This window comes from Molossus molossus, unplaced genomic scaffold, assembly GCF_014108415.1.
Source record: "Molossus molossus isolate mMolMol1 unplaced genomic scaffold, mMolMol1.p scaffold_m16_p_11, whole genome shotgun sequence".
NCBI classification, from domain to species: domain Eukaryota; kingdom Metazoa; phylum Chordata; class Mammalia; order Chiroptera; family Molossidae; genus Molossus; species Molossus molossus.
In genome coordinates this window covers 83698543-83716123 of record NW_023425346.1, presented here as the reverse complement: position 1 = coordinate 83716123, position 17581 = coordinate 83698543, and the positions used below count along the sequence as shown (strand labels likewise).

Below are 17581 nucleotides of genomic sequence, written 5' to 3'. Positions count from 1 at the left end.
TTCAAAATAAACACTAATATTTACTAAAGCAATAAATGGATTCTATTGCTTGCCGTATGTCTAGGACTATGTCTGAAAACTTCTATGTAAAAACCAAATAAATTTATATCTATTCATGTTTTTATCAACATAAAACCCCTTGGGCTCAAGATGATATAAAAGGTGTGGCTACTATTAAAATAAATTCTTATTTTTCACAATAAATAAAAAGCAGAAGTTTAAAATCATATATGTTTTTAAAAAGCTAAACAAAGACTTGTAATTTACATATTGTACATGATGGCTAAGACCAAGAACATTGTGATATGTTACTGATTAACAACATTAAAAGTATTTGTTGTAATCTTAGGATTTTATTTGTACTTTTTCACTTTTTTTTTTCTTTCTGCCAGAAAGAAGGAAAATACTTCATGTTGACTTTGATCTTTTGAAAGTCTAAAAAATATATTTAATAATATACAAAGTAAAATTCACAAAAGAAGAAATGATAAAGATTTTTGAACTTATAAAGAAGTTAAATACCATTAATAACACTAAATTAGAAAAATAAGCTATTTCATCTCTAGAACTTGGGACATATAGAAACAGGACAGAAGTATCTAGTAACAACAATGGACATGGGCACTTTATATCCAGTTGGTGGGCACATGTCAGTGGAATCTTACTGGATGACGATCTGACAATCAGCAGCAAAAACTTAAATATGAACCTTCTTCTTGAAACAATAATTTCACTACTAGGAAATACATACAGATGCATTCACAGAATTCAGCTCAAAAGATTTTTACACAGTAATATTGTTAAAATGACAAATAAACAAAATAGTTTGAATGTCAAATAATAGGGAGCTAAGTGTACACTATAAATAAATAAAATGCAATGCTATATAGTCATTAAAATATTGTATAAGAATGTTTAACAACATAGAATTCTGTTTACTGTTTAAAGAATTGATAGTGTTTTGGTTATTAAATGTATAAATGTGTAGAAAAAAATAAGATTTTACATCAGAAGGGTAATAGAAGTTATCTTTAGATAAGGGGATTAGAATCTCTTTTTATTTACTTTTGCTCATCTACATGCATAATTTGCTCATATTCTTATTTTGTAGCAACAATGTATGTGTATTATAAAATTTAGTTTTGTGTTGATGATAATGGTTTATCTCGAATCTATGAAAAGTAAATAATTGGGCTTTTTTTTCACATTACTGTGCTATCTCATGTTTTGTCTTATTAATATAAAGAGCAGCCTAAATCCCAGCTCTGCCCTCACCGACCACCATCACATGTCATTCCGGAAGACATTAAGACATGCCCAAATGCCACTGAGAATCATTCTGGGTGAGTGAATGATTAAAAATGACATTTAAGAGTAAACAGCTAAAGGCTAAATTATATCTAAAGTTATTAAAACATTGCCACTAATACCAGAGGGAACTTCAAATGAAGAATATGGAAAAAGTTATTTTACTCACAGAGACTTTGTCCTTTGCCTGTTTAAATACACTGGGAACCTGATATGATTCACCACCTGCTGCTGTGGAAAAGAGAAGACACAGACAACCCCAAACTTAGTGGCTAAAAACCACATACATGCATTTTTTCATTACCCTTTGGATATTAGTTGTGTCAACAGACCCATAAAGCAAAATTTTGCGTATATTGAGACTCAAATACAGTAACCTAAAGAAATCTGAATAACAACAACATTATAGCATGTGGCTCCCACTACAGGGTGTGCTAATTAACACATCCCAGGGTTCATCAAAGCACAGGTAAGCACACCAGTTAATTTCCTATCGGTTACCAATGCACCTGTAAGTTACAATTACATGAGGATAGATCCTTTAGAATGGGAGTCACAGAATAGCAATTTGAATGCTATGGAATTTAAGGACTGACTGGTATCTAGGGTTGGCATGATATAAAAGAGGACTCATGAAGATTCTCAAACCCTCTTTTTGTAGCCATTGGCATACCTACAGGTATTTCTGCCTTTTGTATGCCAAGCTCTCTTGGTCAGCCACGCCCTTTGCCTCTGTACCCTTTCATTTCCCAACATGAATGACACACTTGTTTGATGTGAACCACCTCACGTGAGAAGAGAAGGGAAGAAAAATAGCTTGTCAGAGAGAGAAAACACGAGAGAACTTTAACTTTGGTAATATCGAACATGTTCTACACATGAACTCACTGCATGACATATTTACCACATCTGTTACTGTTGTTGCGCTTGCTACTCTTTTATGCTTCATTTTAAGCTCCGTTATCTCCACTGTGTTTTCTGTCGGTGACTTACCTGACTTGACTTAAAGAGCTCCCATGATTGAAAACAATTCTGATTTGGAAAACCACCCGCATTTAAAATTGTGCGTAGAATAGGAAAGCCACACGCTTGTGTGTTGACTTCCTCCTTAATTTTCTTTCATACGAGAGAAAACCTCAGGGGAAAAAGTACTGATCCTTATAAGCACTTTGCAGGAGTTTCAAAAAGGTTGCTTCTGCAGCTCTGACATAAAAATAATAACTGTCTACCATATGCTACATGCTATTTAGCATTGGCTAGTAAGATTATTCACAGATTCTGGAACTGATTTTTTTTTTTAGGAAGAAGCAGTGCAAATGATGCCTTCTTACTATTTCTACAATATGTCTCAATTTCAAATGACACAAGTTTGCTTCAAGCCAATGGCATCCAGTTTGGTGTACACTTTCTGCTGGTGTATCTTAACCTTTGAGCAGAATAAGGGAAGATCTTACTGAGTCCAAAGATCTTAAATGTCCTTTAATGATTGAATTCAAAAGGCAATTTGCTCTCGGTAAACTGAACAGAAATGACATGTAGGCTCTTCAACAAATTCGACACTTCCTCTGAAACTCCACATTCCTGATATATCCTTCCGGGTAGGATACAGGACCTTTATGCCCAGACCAAGAGTTCCTGCCTGCCCAAGCATCTGTGGAGCCAGAAGAAACATTCCAAGTGCAATGAAAATGAACTAAGTAAGATGTGGTAACAGATTTAGAGATGACATGTTAATTGCTAATGATTAAATAGAGGAACTCTTCATCCTGAATCTTTATCATCAATATCTGTGCATAATTATAAGCCTTCCACTTTCAAATACCACCTTTGAGACTAGTTCTTGAAAAAAAGCACACAATGTGAAGGACACAAATACAAAATACTTGAGATTATTAGCGGCCACCATAAAACCTTTAATTACCTTGATTGCAAAGTTTAATGCTGCTCTCAACATTAAAAACCATCTGAGTATTTATAAAAAGGCACTTCTAATGTATAATGGGAAGGAAAATATTCCTTTCTGATTTAGCAATCTGATATCTTATTTTGTAGACTGTAACTACACCACTTAACAAATGTTAAAATATACTGTAAATTAAATTTTCCTAGTATGATACTTATAAATAAATACTTAGCATTACAATTTAAGAGTGGAGTTTGCACTATAGATATTTGTATGGTTTTTATGTGATTTATAACATGTTTTGCTCCTTCATTCCATCACTATTTTTTAACAGTAAAAGAAAAAAGTATATTTGAAGACAAAAAAATAAGAGGGTAGAAAAAAGAAATACACCTACATTCTAAGAAATCTGGTGGGAGAAAGAGTTTTACCTTTGAATTTTGAACACTGAATTATATAGAAAAATTTAGCAGTTTGGATCCAACATATTTAAGAAAATCCCAATGACGAAATGTCAGCTGAAAGATACCATACAGTAGATTGAAAGCCTTGATAATTTTGGATCTGAGAAACAAAATCTAATGAGATTACCAGATAATTTCATTTTCCTTTCATCCAAAGCAAAGTAATTTTGCAAGCACCATTTGATCCCAGATTTGCTTTTCATTTTCAATCTGGAAATTACTGCACATTCTTGGTGGTTTTCAGTAAGTTCATCAACATCAGTAACAGATTTGGCAGTAACAATATAGAAAACAGGACAAATATGTATGGGTTTAAGCATGAGGGAGATAAATAAGCAAAATAATGAGAATGCATACCACGGTTATATTCATCACCATCGTCTAACCAAACACACAGAATGAAAGTAGGAACCCCCAGAACGGGACACTAGAGCACAATGCCAAGATACAATCACTGTTAAGTCTGAGCACGACAAAGAAACAGATGGTCATGATCTCTTCTGCAGGGAGGAAAAAAAAAAAAGAAAAATGATACGAGACACGTAATAGCGAAATCGTTCATGACTACTGAGATTTTTGGAAGAAAAACAAAATGAAGAAGCTGCTACGGTAATGAGATTTAAAAAAAAGAAAAACAAAACAGAACATGTCTATGTTTGCCAGCCACATTGCAGAATTGAAGTCACCTGTCGTTTTCCGCTTAACACAGGAGAGATGAGTTGGTCTAGTATATTTGATAGCAGGTTTTAAAATGAATTTCCTGGAGGGAGAGTGGGCCTGAACTTCTGTTTTTTTAGCAAGTTCAGCCTTCTTATAAACTGCTATGAATAAGAAAACACAAAAAGCATACCATCAGGAAAAATTAAACACTTGGAGCAAAACCGAACAAAATTTCATTAAATAGTTACCACTGTTAGGCAGTTCCTTTTATAAACGAGTGATAATGAATTACTTCAAAAGCATTTTTAAAGAAGTGATTGTGAAATGAACCTTTTTTCCTTCTCACTTCATCCCTGGAGACTGTGCTAGGTTCCTTTTTAGCTATTTTTCTTTCAGGAGTGGAAATTCTGCCTCTCCCGGTTTTAAAAGGCTTTTCTTTTCTATGTTTCTCAAGAGATGATCTCCGAGCTTCCTTTTCAGGTTTCTCCTCTTTAGGAATAGTTTCTAACTGTTCTGTCATGATGCTCCTATCATCATCTGCGGATGAAAGCAAATCATGACAACAAGAACAACAACAAAAACATTAGTAACAAATGTACAAGATCATCCGCTTAACAAAATGCAAACCAGAGAGACAAAGGGGCATTTTTAAAAGTTTAAAATGAAAAAAATAAAAATAAAAATCCACTAGGTTATTGGATTTTCTTTGGGAGCAGAAAATTTAAAAAAACAATGCACACCTTGAGTGTCCACCCAGAGGCTGTCAGCATCCATGATGGAGTCATCGATGGTGGTCTCGTCTCTGTAATCGTCACAGGTTTCTGTCTTGTATTCTGAGAGCGCAACCTCTTCTCTCTCGGGGGAAGCCGGAGCCTCTGGGGAGCCATCCTTGGGTTCTGCCTGGGCTTCAGCTGCCTCTTCTCCTTCCAGCTCTCCCTCGGCATGTGGGGACGGTCGCCTTCCCACCTCTGGCTGCTCTAGGGCTGCAAAACGCACACTGTGCGAACCCGACTCCCCTTCATCAGTTGTGGTTTGCACTACCGTGATGAAGTCATCCTCGATGGTGACGACAGACTCAATCACTCCTTTGTGTTCGCCTGGGCAGGTCTCCACAAATTCCTCCCTGGCACCCGGGACAACCAGGTCAGTAATCTGAAGGGTGTCGGAGCGAAAAAGCAGTTTATCGTATTCTCCTCGTGCTTCTATCTCTTCTTCCTCACTCTGAGCTTCTGCTGGTTCTGCCCCGGCAGCTTCAAGCAGTGGCTCTGTGACATCAGAGGGCGTGATGGATATACCTGGGGTCTCTTTGCTTTCTTCTTTGGGTGGCTGAATAAATTCCAACTGGACATCTGCTCTCTCGTGTGGGGCTAAATCAGCCTCGGAAACAGCAGGTGTACAAGGTATCTCCACTGACAATTTGATGGCAATCTCGTCTTGAATCAGAGAAGATTCTGGGGATGTTTCCTTCTTGCCCTCATCAGGCTTCAGGGACTCCATGGTCAGGCTTTCGTGCTCACCACTAGACTCGTAGGACTCTTCTTTGTCGACAGCCTCCTGGTGGACCAAGTCAGGCTTGGCCACCTTCTCTTTGACTTCTGTCTCACCGACTTTGGTGCCTTCTTTCATGTGGCCCGACTCAACACCCATAAATGCACCTGCCTCTTGGGTGAGCTCCTGTGCAGCCTCAAACTTAGGCTCTGTGAACTTCCCAGCATCTACGTTTAGCCCTGAGGCCATCTGTCCATACTCACTGATTTTAACACCTAAGTGACCCTGCTCAGGTTTCTTTGCAACAAAATCCAGTTCTGATTCAGCGTTTTTGGCTCGTTCTACTTCAGCTACTTCTGGCACTGAACTGAGACCTTTCTCTGCTTTCTCAGCTGTGACAGGTGATGCATCTTTTGAAACTGTCAGTTCTTTGGCCAGAGCATGCTCGTAGGTTACTCCAGATCCAAATGTTTCAACTGCATCACCGGCCTCTTCGGTTTCCCTGACATGTTCTTTTGAATCAATATGTTCTTCACTCTTTTCTAGTACAGTATCCAGCTTATCATTAGCTTTCTTCTCCTGATCAAACTCCCTACCCAGTCCTGATTGCAGGGATGCTTCTTTCTCAGCACTGACCTCATCTTTGACTCTTCCAGCAGCTGCCAATTTTACTTCAATCAGTGAAAGATCTGTGGCCAAATCTCTTCGTACTTTATCATCAGTTCCTTCATAAAAGGAACCACTCTCTCCTGATACATTCTCACTGTCTTGAACAGGTGATGGAAGTGGAACTGTGTATTTATTGAACACACAGTAGCCCATGTCTTCGAGCTGACTGTCCGTTTTAACAATGACGTGGTTTTCATCAGTGACAGGGGGCAAGCCGGTACGACTCTCCTCAATGACAGTCTCCGACGGGACTGATTTCCTCCTGGGGACCTCGGCGTCTGCACTCACGGAAGCTAGTCTTGATCTTGTGCCTGCCAGATCTAGCATTTCAGGAAGGTCGGGGGCCATGACAGTACCGTTTTTGTAATAATCTTTGGCTAGGAATGGCGATTCACACAATGTCTCGGCTTGAGTATTTCCCTCTCCAGTAGCTTTTTGTCCCTCTGTCTGTTCTTCTTCCTCTTTGCTTTCTGTCGGGAAGCAAGGGGCTTTCTCCAGGGCAGGTGTAGTAGCTGGAAGGTAATCATCCCCTTCATCCATACTTCCACTGGTGTTGGTTAGAATATCAGAAGCCAGAGGAGAAAGATCATGCCCCCGACCAAAGTTAAACCCAAGGGCTATGGAATCCAGGCAAGACATGGGCAAATTTATTGACATGCTTCTTTGTTCTATTGCAGACCTACCACCAAGTCCTAAACTCCTGCTTAGTGTCAAATCATCCTTATTCTTACTGTGGAGATCCCTTTTCTCCCCATACACTTTTGGATCAATAGTGAACATTCTTTCTTGAGGAGAACTGGGTTCTTCAGGTAAATCAGGTGGATAACTCTTTGCAAGAGTACTATACCCTGCTTCTTGTGCTGGAGCGCTGGGCTGGGATTCTTTACCTGCTGGAAGTCCCTTGTCACCATTTTTATGTATGGGAGATACAGTATCAAAAGACCCTTGGGCACTTTCTCTTGCATCACTCAGTTCATAGTAATCACTCCCTGGATGGATACTTTTTGTCACGTCTTCTTTCAAGGCAGATGTTTCAAAGTACTTGGACATTCCTGACTTATCTTCATAAAATGACATGTCAAGCTCACCTAATGTTGCAGCCCCCACTCCTTCAACCTTATTGTCTTTGTCAGCAACTTTTTCCTCAAACAGGTCCTCGATAGCATTCTTTTCACTCAGCATGGCTGGTTCTTTCATGACTTTCTCCAGTGAACTTGTAACTGCTTGCTCCAAACTTGCAGGGAAGGACTCCTGTTTTAATGTATTTGTGGTAGACTGTTGGTCTTTCTGTTCTTCTTTTGAGAAAGTGTGCTCTGTGAAGGGCTGACTCACGCCTGTTTCTTTATCTGTCAATTTGGAGGGTTCACTCTCTCTTAGCATGGTTTCTTTGTCAGAAACGGTTGCTTTCTCTTCGAGCTTTAGCTGAGCCTCCTTTTCAGTAAGTAAAGATTCCTGCCCACTGTGGGTGGACAGCTCTTTTTTCTGTACACCATCTTCCTTTATTGCTCCTTTTTCTTCTCCTAAAACTTCTTCTGGGACACATTCTTGCACAATCGGAATGTGGGCATCTTTGGGTGAGGTCGTTGCCTCTGAGGCTGATGCTTCTGCCATTTTGTGAGGCTGATCCTTATGGGGGCCTTCAACTTTAGAAACGTCTTTGACAGTCACTGGGCCACTGGTTTCCTCCGGACATTTGTTGTCATCTGGCTGTAATAGCGCAGGGGCAAAAGGTGATGCTTCTGCAACAATCTCATTCTTTATATCAAAAGGGAGAGTGAAGCTTCCACCATGAAAAGGACTCGGCATGGGAGAATCAAACTGTTTTCCTTCCCATTTTGGGATATCCTCAAATACATCTTTTTTCTTCATGGGTGTTAGGGGGCCAGGAGATATGGGAGCAACTAAACCCCACTCATCTTTTTTTGCTTCCATTGGCATTTCAATGAACCAGTCCTTTTGTTCTTTTGAAGTTGGGGTTTCTGCAGGGAGGTCAATACCAGGTATCACTAGGCTTGATTCTGTCTTCTTGTTTGAGTCTTCTAGGCCGGCACCAAGAGTGTACCCAAACAGAGTGAGAGGTCCTCTTCCTTCTTCTGTGCCTAGTCTGTCCTTTTTATCAGGGGAAGTTTTAGTTGTCTCAGGCTGAGAAACTAAGGCAGCATGTTTAAGGTCTTCACCAGGCTTACTTTGTTTCTCTGACTCCTTTTCCTTCTTGTCTAATGGCTCAGCTAAAGAGGGGGTCAATTCCTGTTGATCATGGAACTCCATCTTCGAGGCTGTAAGTAAACCTGAAGTAATTGGGTTGGTTTTTTAAAAAATAATAGGCAAGTGCATTCAGCCAGTAAGCTTAAAGTTATATTTTGAAATGATAAATGAATGGCAGAGTAAAAACAAAAATGATGGAACATGCAAGCATGCTACCCATTTAAAAATCAATATGAAAATGTCAGGATTCTGATACATTTGTACTATTGCTAAAATGAGTTCTCATTGTGAATTAATACAGAAACTGTATTAAGAGTATATTTTGAATATTCTTTTCTCCTTTGTTCAGTCTCTTCTAAACAGTATGTGGTATGTATTGTAGTAGAAAAAAATTTCCTATGCCTTCTTCAGGTAAAAATTTTGAATGAAAAAATATTGACTATGTAGCTAATATTAGGGCACAAAAGAATATAATACATGTATATGTATATATAGGACTAAATATTAACAAAGGATTGGTTTCTACTGAATTTTTTCATTTAAACATGAATTCGTAGGACATAGGCAGGTCAATTCATTTATAATAAGAGTTAAGAGTTTCAATTATCTAGACCAACTAATGCCAGGATCAATTTTGGGGGCATTGAAAGATTATGGAAATAATTTTTTAGAAGTCATTGAGATTAAATTTCAGAAATATAAATAAATAAATAAATATAAATAAATAATATAGTCTAAGAACTGACAAGTCAATTTCTACCATGAATTCAAAATTCTTTATTTCTAATCATTACTTAGATTGTATGATAAATGTAAGAAAACCTGAATTAGGTTAGTTCAGGGAAGTCATATGAGTAACAAAATTTTAAAGAGAGTCAAGTATAAAATATCTTTCTCTCCTTTGTCATGACCTCATTCTCTGGAACACAAGCACCTGGGAAAGCATTCGCCAGTACTGCCTTTAGAGATACTTCACAGAAATTAAATGGCTTTTTTTTTTTTAATTTGTTCACCAATCAAAAAGGCTTCAGAGTTTCACTTGTGTTTTAAGGTCAAAGGTATTTTATTGTGGTCACTAAGGAAAAGATTTGGGGGGAAATAATATAATTCAATCATCTCTTGAAGAGCACGTGTATGGATCATCATTACCTTATATATTTGTGTGTCCTGTTGTAACAATAGAAAAGAAATACTTAATGAACTTCTAATAAAGATTAGATGAATGAAAACTCAAGAGATATGGGGATGATCACAGGGGTTGGCTGCCATGGAAAGGAAATTACATGAGAAGCATCAGCAGGAGCTTTGACGGAAACCAAACCAGTCTTCATTGAAGCATAAAAAATATAGCATATTGCGGTTGCAAACAAAAACGATTCCATCATTTAAGCCTCTATGTGCCAAAATTCAACTCTGTGATTTGAAATAAAAGCATATGAATTGCTGTCCCAAAAAATAAAAATAAAAATATACATGTATTAGCAATGTGACTGGCAAACATTTGAGATGAGGGGGTGCGGAGGACAAAAAGCTCACATAGCGTCATCAGCCTGGCTGCGAAAGCATTTGTATGATGGCAAAGTAAAACCAGGAAGCAGCCACGGCAGTGGAAAACCAAGTTGCCACATAGCACCTGTGCAAGCCACACTCTGCTCAGTAAGCCTACATCAGCGTTCTTGTGACCATGAGAAGACTCAGCGATGGAATAGCACTGGAAAGGCAGCAGGTTGGTAAGCTGCTGGAGAGATCATTTGCAACGAAACACATGCAAATCCTAAGAAAGACACACCTTCCCTGGCAGAGGAAGGGGTTTTTACTTCTGGAGACACCTCCGTGATCTCCTTTACACTTTTCTCCTGTGGGGCCCCTGCTGGGACACTCTCTTCAGGAACTATCTGGGCCTCCATACTAGATTCCACTGGGCCCTCACTCAGGCCCCTGGGCTGGTCTGAGGCCTTGGCAGCCCCACACTCTTTCCCAAGGAGAGTGGCAGGTTTCTCTTCCTCAGCCATTGGACCCTCTAGCGTTTCTTCTTCTTAGGGATGAAAAAGATGTTGACATCATGACCACAGAACAATGCACACAACAACAGAAATACTATTCAAGGAACACTTTCAGCTCCGTGATAGTGACCTCAGGAGAATCTCGTTTACCATTTGGATGAACAGATTCATATTCTAATGCAATGTACATTAGTTACTGCTTGGAAAAATTAGATAGACTCTGCTAACAATGATGCCTTGTAAAATCTCATTAAAGGATTATTTATTTTAAAATTTGAGAGCTGAAATGGTTTTACCACTAAGTGCCCTATTACCACTTAGTGGAAATGGCAGTAAGCTGCACACATGTGAGAAGCTTGTTGGAGTAAGAGATGGTGCTGCCAGATAACAGATGGTTGTGAATAGATGCACTGATGTACTGAAAAAGAAAAATTTTACATTTGTTAGACGTGTGCTGTTTTCTCCAATGCAAGAAGTCCCTACATATAAATTTCTGATTACTTTGTTTAAAACATGCAAACTTTGCTAAAGAACTCTGGGAATGAAAAAAGCCTGGTCTCAAAACAATGTCCAAGCAATTACCTTTACGGCTTTATCATGAAGTCCATCAAAACTATTTAAAATATAATGTAGTTAGTATTTCTATGGTGAAAGACTGCCTGACACAATTTATTTTACCTTCACTGAATTATATGATATTGGAGAATATAAAATCCTTAAATCAGGGGTGGGGGACATCCAGTCTGCTGGCCATAGAAGGCCCACAAAATTAATACCAGCTAACATCACACACCTTACCAAATTAGCCTGACCAAATATAGCAGGCTAATTTTTAAGTTGATAATTTTGCATGGCCCATGAATGATGGTATAAATATCCAAACGGCCCTTGGCAGAAAAAAGGTTCTCCACCCCCGCTTTAAAGAATAAATATAAAATTTTGAAAAATGAGACTCAGGTACAGTTTCAACCTATTTAGAAAAGTCTACCCCTGGGACACAACTGTTGTCATATTACTAAGCCCCTTGAGATGTCAGTAATGTAGTTCATGTGCAGTTCTCTTGGACACTGAATAAAAAAGACAACGTGCATTTATCTATAAAGTCTTATTTATGCAATCCGAAACAAAACCACCAAGGAAAGGTAACGGAGTGGCAATCAAACTGCCAAAATATGCCCCCCAAAGATGTATATCACAGGGGAAAATGCTCACAATTAAAATGTAAAAACAAACTCATGAAGGCCGTGAATGATTGTGCTCATTTACACTTCAAATGCCAGTACAATAAGTCTGATTTTATCATTTAAGACATAGGAGGAAATCTATATAAGCGGTTTTATAGTTTTGCAAATAAAAGGTTCTTACAAAAATTCCCCTGAAACAAGTGTACGTTGTTGAAATGGCCCTGTGAGGAAGACCAGTCAGAAAAGTTTTCTTTTTTGAAAAATATTAAAAGCCTCAGAGTTGGGGTGGGGAGGAGAGAGCTATGCCGTCTTGTCCTCACATTTAACACTCGGACACTTTCATGTTTGTAATTTAGCTATGCAAGGAACATTTTAAAAATTCTGATTCTAATTTATTAAGAAAATTTTTATAATGCCTTAGAATTAGAGATTTTGATTACAGCTAAGAGACTCTGAATATAGCTGTGTTATTAATATCACCTCATCAAATAAAGCCGATTCAGATTAATTTACGTTTTCCCAATCCATGTAACATTTTAGCCTTCCGTTTTAGGATTCTGTATAAATTGTATTTGTTTCCATTACACCCATTTCTTATTCAAAAATTCACATATTTTTCTTAATTGTTTTCAGTTCACACTATTAGAAGGACTAAGTTTCTCTCAATATAGGTTGTATTTCTCTGCCAGAGTGTCTGGGTCATTGGTGCTCTTTGTTTTCCAAAGGACCCTGGAAAAAGTTTCTTTTTATGAACATTGATGGTGAGCTTATTCCCTATTCCTTTGGAACGACTTAACCTTACATTAAGTATTGTCCCGTATAAAATAAACTCTTCACTTAAGCAAGGTATTTTTTCCTATTTGAAAATAATCTCTTCACCTAACAAAATAATTTTTTTAAGCTCTAATTATTTGAGATACAGTGTCGTCCAATGCTCATATCAGAGCCAGTTATAGACTCAGGTCTCCCGTCTTCATGAAGCCGAGTGACAAAGGCCGTGAAGCTTTGCCTTCTCTTGAGCTCAGTTCTACTCATGTGAGCCAAGAGTTAGTCATCTGGAAGAGCCTTTGTCGTCTCTGCAGAGGATTCAATGATTTGGAGAAATAAATAAATAAGTATATTCCAGAACAATTTTTCTCTTTTAAAAAGCTAACCTATTAACATAGCACTAAAATGATGGCTAATTCTATTTATGTCTGGTCCTAGTGATATGTATCCAAGGAAGAAAAATTATATTCAGGGTCATTCTCTCCTGGCAGATTTATTTTCATGGAGCAGAAAGAAGTCATATTTTAATGAAACTTTTTTTGGTTTCCCCTCTTCTGGGCCTCTTTTTCGGCTTCCTTATCAGAGGTAAGGATACAGAAAAAGGAAATTCTCTCATACCTCACTCAAGTAAGGCTTCTTTTATATAAATTTTTGAGACCTTGGGATGGCTGTAAGCTATATAGGGACTTCACTTTCATGTGGAAAAAACAGGCTCCTCTCCCTCCCACCCAGATATAAAGGCACACTTGGTATAATGAGCGTAGTCAAAGCTGCAGGCTGGGGAGGAGGAGCAAAAGGGGACCATGCTTGGTTCACCTTTCTCCTGGCCTACGTGGGCCTCTGCACTCTGCGCTGGGACACTGGGGAGCACACTAGAGGTGGTCCATTGTGAGCTGAACAAAGGATGCTCATAGTACTCCTCATCGGAATTGGAAGGGTCATCATCAGGCACAGACACCGAGATGGAGGGGACTAGGAGTCTACGCCTCTTCCCGCTGGTGGCAGGTTCGTGGCTGGGGAACCTGTGTAGAGGACCCACTTGATCCTCAGCCCCTTCATCTACAAACAGACACACAGGAAGAAACTGCAGGGAGAACTGGACAAGACAGACACAAGATCAGACAGACGGACAACACCTGCACAAGGACACAAAGAGCCACAGAAGCAGCACAGCGAGATGCAGGAGAATTAGCAAGACCAAGCTGATGGGGGTGGGAGACAGTGACTTTCATGCTTCCGTAGCCACTGAGTTTAAACTATCCCTCAAGTAATCTCGTCATTGGTCTAATGACTCAAATGTGCTGACACCCCTCCAGCATAATAGACATTATCTATATATTCCCCGCCGACAAGTCAGAATAACCATGGAAACATTGGCATAGAAACAAAGCATTACAAAACAAGTGCATCCTTTGGAAGAAATTCTTTCAAGTAGATTAATCCCTCTTGTGCTTTTATCAATATATTTATAAATTTAAAAAAAAAAAAGGTTGTTAAAATCTGTTTGATTATGGGGAAAATAGTCCTGTTTGAAACACAACCTTAATTGTCTAGGATGCTTTAATGTTTAGATAATGACGTTAACCAGAAAGTAATGTTTAATTTCAATCTTGTTAAACAAAATTACAACGCATTATTTTTCTTTCCTGCCTTGCTGAGAAAAGCGCCGTCAGCGTGGCTCCTTCTTCGGATGCTAAGTCCTAGGGACATCCCTTTGGACGCGGGTTCTCATCTGCATGTCTGTGAAAGTGTATGGTTTTAAGAAAGTCCCTAGAATTATAAACTCGTTTTCATGTGGTTTGCTTCTCTTCTGAAAACTCAACAGAAATACAGTTAGCTGAGAAGTTCTCCAGCATGGGCTTTGGATTCATCAAGACTTTATATCCTAAGCAGTTTAATTTGTACCACAGGCTCTTGGGCTGTTTTTATATTTCAACCCCCTCATTGAAATGCTAAATGCTTTCATGTCTGTCCTTTCCTGTGTCTTGGCTTAGAAAAATGCATTATTTGAATATAGTTCCTTAGATGTACAAGGGTCCATTAGTCGGTTTTACATGTGGATTCTTGTATATTTTAATGAGCTTCAAGGATGATGACAATGGACAATACTTGGCTTCTGATGTGGTCCAGACACTACCGTTCAGACCTATGTGTCAGATAACTAAATTTGCTAATCACTATGTATTGACTTATATAGAGAACGATTTTAAAATTCCATTCTCAATAAGAACTCTGTACAGTTTTTATTCCTAAATGTAAGCAGTAAGAATTGCAGCCTTAATTTGAAAATGCACTTTATTTTGAAGGCAGTAACTTATTTTCAGCAACCAAGTGCTTGACAACTGGAAATAAAGCTGAAATCACAAGCATACTAAAATAACATTTGGGAGAGAGCACACTTTTAATCTTCTGAGCACATTATTTACTGATTGCTCTGGGGAAGTTGTTTCTGGATGGGTGTTCAGAACTTTCTCATCCATGATGCTTATTATATCATGGGATGGCAGAAGCCTAAAATTACATCTGATATTCTTAGTTTAACTCTGCATGCTTTCTCAGCTGAGCAGATAATTGGCTCTAATCTGGCCTACAATACTGGCTGAATCCTGGGCCCCAGCCATTCATATTTCCTCCAGTGATTCTCTGAAGGTATAAACTCCCCATGTATTCAAGTTACCTCTAAAACCTCCAATACATTCAACATGTTGTAAGGACAATCAACAAATGAAAATGACATGTTCACCTCTCTGCTTTTCCACATTTATTTTCTGGGGAGCAGAGCAGACTACAGTATAAAATAAAAGAATTCAGAGCTGAGTGCTGGTAGTTTCAAGACACTACTCCTTAAATTGGTTTAAACCATTTGGAGATTTTGACCTCCTCCTTCTTGTTGCTGTTGCTCTTTTGGAAAGTGAGCATGTGAAAACAAACCAGTCTTTCTTTAGATCTCCAGCATTTCAAAGAATCAGTATTTTCTTTCTGAAAACGTTGAGTCTAGCCAGAGAACAAAAAAGCAGCAGCAACAACAACTGTAAGGGCTGCAGTGGTAAAGTAGCTTCCCTGTAGTGTTTGGACCCGAGCTGGGCAACTTCATAAAGAATGTCTGGCAAAGTCCAGTCCTCTCCTGGTACTCTGAGCTGTCTGCACTCTAAGTCTCTGTTTCGGACACATGAGCCTAAAGTCCATCTACTTTACGAGTCCCAGAGGTGTGCCAGGGACATGATACTTAGAGGACCATGACCAGCTAAGTCCAAACAGTGCACTTGGTTCCAAAGATTGTGGTAGAAGACAATGGGTCTTCATTTACTACAGAACTGTGTGTGGTGGGTACTCTTGGTTCATGCCTAACGGAGGTGGAAACATAATGATTATAAATAAAGAAATGAATTATTGACTTAGGAGCAATTTGAAAATAAAACACGAACAAACATAAATTAGTCCAGTAGCTTATAAGAGATTTAAAAACCTCTCATTGGAAGATCCCTTTGTTTTCGTAGCCCCGCACCTAGATGAGAAACAGCTTTAGGGAGGCAATGGGGCTGGGGTTGCAGCAACTTAGATTTTGTTTTAATGCTGGGTTAGCCATGTATTGGCCACGACGTCCTGGACAAGGAGTGGAGTGAATATTATCTCTCTGTGTGGGTTGCTGGGCGGAATACAGAAGAAGGTATCTGAGAAAGTGCCAAGCACAGTTCTGGACTCCACACATGGTAGCGTCTCAGTACGCCGGGCAATTTACCATGTGCCTGTGCTCTTCATTTCATTGGACACATCAAAGCTGGCCTTGAGAGGGTTATGAGAAAGTAAACTCATTTCATAACAGCTAATTTTGCTGCTTAAGGTCAGAACTGAATGCCTCCATTTATTGTAAGTGCACATGGTTTCGGGGACATTTCTTTTGCCACAAAATATTCCATTTCATTCTAATAATGTAGTATTTGAAAGAAGGGGGTAGTCTTATGAACCTTGGAGTTTTACATAGCTCTTTTTCACAGTGATAAACTTCAAAAATAGTTTCAATAGAGGAATACATTTTTCCTAATTTGCTTTCATACAAACTTGTTTTCAAGAAAACCATTTAAAACTTTATATTGGGTTAAAGTAAGGTTTGCCATGTAAAACCCAAGCTTAGTAGGTCAGACCCCTTTGGAACAAATGAGTAGTCACTTTAAATAATTTTTTTTTTTTTTTATCCTCACCCAAGGACATTTCTTGCATTTATCTTCAGATAGAGTGGGAAGGAGAGAGAGCAGGGAAGAGAGAGAGAGAGAGAGAGAAACATCGATGTGAGAGAGACACATCGACTGGTTGCCACCCACACAACTGGGGCCGGGGACAAACTGCAACCAAGGTACATGCCCCTAGCAGGAACCAAACCTGGGACTCTCTGGGCCATGGGCCGACGCTCCAACTGCTGAGCCAAACCAGCCAGGGCAGTAGTCACTTTTATAAGAGACTGAGTCTCAGGGGGTATCTGTGACTCAGTGACTTTTTTCTGTCTTGGTATCACATCATCTGCCCCAAAGCCAGTGGCTGAAGGTGGCTGGCTCCATATACAGTGTTCTCTGCCATCTCTAAGCCCTTCCCATTCTGCAAGCTTTTGACTGAGGACTCCTCCACTTGCCAACTGGTTTGTTGCCCCAGAACGATCTAGGGGAAAAACTGCTCTCAGATGAGCTATTGTAATGTTGCCACATCACTGACATGGGAAAACACCACCCTAGAATTCTGGAGCACACATAAGAGGGCAAATTCCCAGCTCTGTTTTCCGATGGTTCCAATGTTCACTCATGGGCTTCCAAATTCTAACAGTTCATTCCAAATGACAACCGTTCTGGTTAGGTCAAAAAGGAAAAGGAAATTAAATGAGAAACATCCTAACTAGGATAGTATTAGCTTACTATACATGGGTTTCCTCTCTAAGTGTGG

General features: G+C 39.0%; 1 protein-coding gene across 26 annotated transcripts in view; it reads right to left on the bottom strand.

Annotated features, from left to right (window-relative positions):
- The window catches only part of MAP2 (microtubule associated protein 2), a 283366-nt gene that overhangs the window by 33382 nt on the left and 232403 nt on the right, over positions 1-17581 (bottom strand). For 13 of the 26 annotated variants that reach the window (XM_036253788.1, XM_036253789.1, XM_036253793.1 and 10 more), the window contains 4 exons: positions 5076-8780; positions 4666-4872; positions 4362-4496; positions 1478-1539 (listed from right to left, as the gene is read on the bottom strand). In XM_036253788.1, coding sequence (XP_036109681.1) covers positions 1478-1539; positions 4362-4496; positions 4666-4872; positions 5076-8780 — 4109 coding nt within the window. The remainder of the gene's footprint in view (positions 1-1477; positions 1540-4361; positions 4497-4665; positions 4873-5075; positions 8781-17581) is intronic. The other 13 variants (XM_036253796.1, XM_036253797.1, XM_036253800.1 and 10 more) reach the window with 3 other exon arrangements.